The sequence below is a fragment of the Cebus imitator genome, unplaced genomic scaffold (assembly GCF_001604975.1).
Source record: "Cebus imitator isolate Cc_AM_T3 unplaced genomic scaffold, Cebus_imitator-1.0 Scaffold324, whole genome shotgun sequence".
NCBI classification, from domain to species: domain Eukaryota; kingdom Metazoa; phylum Chordata; class Mammalia; order Primates; family Cebidae; genus Cebus; species Cebus imitator.
Window position 1 is genome coordinate 2,313,025 of NW_016107639.1, and position 2,780 is coordinate 2,315,804.

General features: G+C 49.8%; 1 protein-coding gene across 1 annotated transcript in view; it reads right to left on the reverse strand.

Moving 5' to 3' along the window:
* Window positions 1-270: 270 nt before the first annotated feature.
* The window catches only part of TXNL4A (thioredoxin like 4A), a 21,621-nt gene continuing 19,111 nt past the window's right edge, over window positions 271-2,780 (reverse strand). The window contains exon 3 of the mRNA XM_037729936.1: window positions 271-703. Within this exon, the coding sequence (XP_037585864.1) occupies window positions 532-703 (172 nt within the window). The 3' untranslated portion in view covers window positions 271-531. The remainder of the gene's footprint in view (window positions 704-2,780) is intronic.

A 2,780-nucleotide genomic window follows, 5' to 3' on the forward strand; every position in this document is an offset into this window, starting at 1 on the left:
GGACACCATGTGAACTGAAAGTGAAGGCAGAGATGGGGTGAAGCATCCACAAACCAAGGAACGGAAAAGATCACTGGCAGCCCCCAGAGGCCAGGGACAGGCCTCAGCAGTTCCCTCACAGCCTCAGAAGGAACCCACCCTGCGACACCCTGATCCTGGACCTCCTGCCCGTGAAGATGTGAAAGCATACATCTCTGTTGAGGCCACCCAGTTTGTGGCTTGCTGTCACACACCCCCAGCAAACAAATCAAGTATGCAAAACACAAAGCCTCAATGGATAAATACCTTCATTTTACTCCAAGGATAAGAATTAACTTTGACTCAGAAAATCAGTCATCTATTTGAGTTTCCCAAGAACAAACAAGTAGGACTGCTCCTCTCACGTGCTTGTTCATTTCAGTTAGTTAAGGCCACGGAATGAATTCCATCTCAGAGGTCCTCCAGCCCTGGAGCTCCAAAGGCTTTAAATAACTTAAAACATTTCTGCACGAAAAAGGCTACACAACACTGACCGCACAGACTGAGGGCGCCTCAGTATCGGTACTTGGTGGAGTAGTCCTTGGGGGACACCACCAGGCCGCGGCCTTTGCGGGCCCCGCGGTACACTGTCTCGATGATGTCGACCATCTCCTGCTTGTCCTCCATGGCCCAGTTAATCTTGTTGTTGTTGCCAGTCCCCAGGTCAATCATGATGTGCTTGTTCCTGCAGAGAAACACGGACATCCATTCTCATGAAAACCTCTTTAAAATGTCTAAATATGTCTGTAAAAATGCAATGCGTTGTCCACCATGCTTTTTCCTGCATTTTTCTGTGTTTAGGACAAATATTCTAAGGGGAAATTAAAAGATCAAAGGAGGGCAGGCGCAGTGGCTCATGCCTGTAATCCCAGAACTTTGGGAGGCTGAGGCAGGAGGACCACTCAAGACCCGGAGTTCCAGACCAGCATGGATAACAACACGAGACCCCCATATAATTTGCACTCATTCACTCAGTTTTTCACGGTGTTCTTCTGAGCACTGACATAAATTCTATTAAAAGCCCTACCAGGCCTGGCGCGGTGGCTCACGCCTATAATCCCAGCACTTTGGGAGGCCGATCTAAGATGGCCATTTAGGAACAGCTCAGGATTGCAGCTCCCAGTGAAAGCGCAGAGGGTGAGTGGACGCTGCATTTTTATTGCCCACAGACTAGGAAATTCCCAGGCGGAGGAGCCCCACGGGTCGCCAGCGCGTCTGCTTTGTCAGCACCCCGGCGCAGCGGTTCTCCACACAAAATACACTGGTCCGGGTGCCCTTTTGGCTGGCGATTAGAGTCACGGGAAGTCGCCCATTCATCTGTTTAAAAAGGGGACTGAACGGGGAACCAGGACAGTAGATTCCAGGGCAAAAAAAGCCCCACGAATCTCAGTGCCACTGTTTAAGACAGCGCAGTGAGTCGCCACACGGGAAAACACACAGATCCTGGCCCCTCTTCAACAGGCAACTGGAACACCAACTTAAAAAAAAAAAAAAGGCTCTGAGGCAAGTAGCCAGGTAATCAAGCTCAGCTGGTCCCACCCCCACAAAAGAACAGCAATCAGAAACTCTCTGGATTGAGAGTTTCACAGCAAGCGCAGCTGAACCCAGGACGGTCCAGCTCTGTGGGGGAGGGGCGTCCGCCATTACCGAGGCACTCCAACACTAAGGAGGTAGTCAGCCAATGCTGAGGCAGCCTGCCATTGCCAAGGCAACCCACCATTGCCGAGGCAGCCCGCCATTGCCGAGGCAACCCACCATTACAGAGAGAGTCCGCCAATACAGAGGTGGGCCACCATTGCCGAGGCAGTTCTAACTACTCCCATATAAACAGGACTGCAGGGAAGTTCACTCGGCAGCTGGGCGGAGCCCACAGCAGCTCAGCAAAGTCTCTACAGGCAGACAGTGACTAGGGTGCATCATTGCTGGGCAGGGCAGCTCTGAAGGAAAAAAAAAAAAAGAAGGCAGCAGCACAACGGAAACTCATAAATAAAGCCCTAAATCCCTGGGACAGAGCACCTGGGAACAAAAAGCAGTTTATGAGTTCTGCTGCAGCAGACCGAAACGTACCTGCCCAGCAGCTCTGAATGAACAACAGAGCTCACAGCTCACCATTTGAGCTCCTATAAAGAACAGACTGTCTCCTCAAGCAGCTCCCTGACCCCTGTATATCCAAAGAGCCACCTCATAAAGGAGAGATCAGACTGACATTTGGCGGTATTCTTCTGGGACAAAGACAGCAGAAGAAGAAAACTGGTAGCAACCCTTACTGTTCTGCAGCTGCTGCAGGTGACCCCCAGGTAAGCACAGCCTGGAGTGGACCTCAGCAGACCTACAGCAGAGGGGCCAGACTGATAGAAGGAAAACCAAGAAACAGAAATAACCTCATCATCAACAAACAGAACGTCCACTCCGAGACCCAATCTGAAAGCCAGCAACTACAAAGACGACAGGTGGATAAATCCATAAAGATGGGAAGAAACCAGCGCAAAGAGGATGAAAACACCCGAAACCAGAACACCTCTCCTCCTCCAAGGGATCACAACTCCTCACCAGCAAGGGAACAAGGTTGGATGGAGAACGAGTGTGATGAAACAACAGAATCAGACTTCAGAAGGTGGGTAGTAAGCAACTTCTGTGAACTAAAAGAACATGTTCTAACCCAATGCAAAGAAACTAAGAACATTGAAAAAAGATTTGACGAAATGCTAATGAGAATGGACAAAATAGAAAGGAATATAAGTGAATTGATGGAGCTGAAAAAC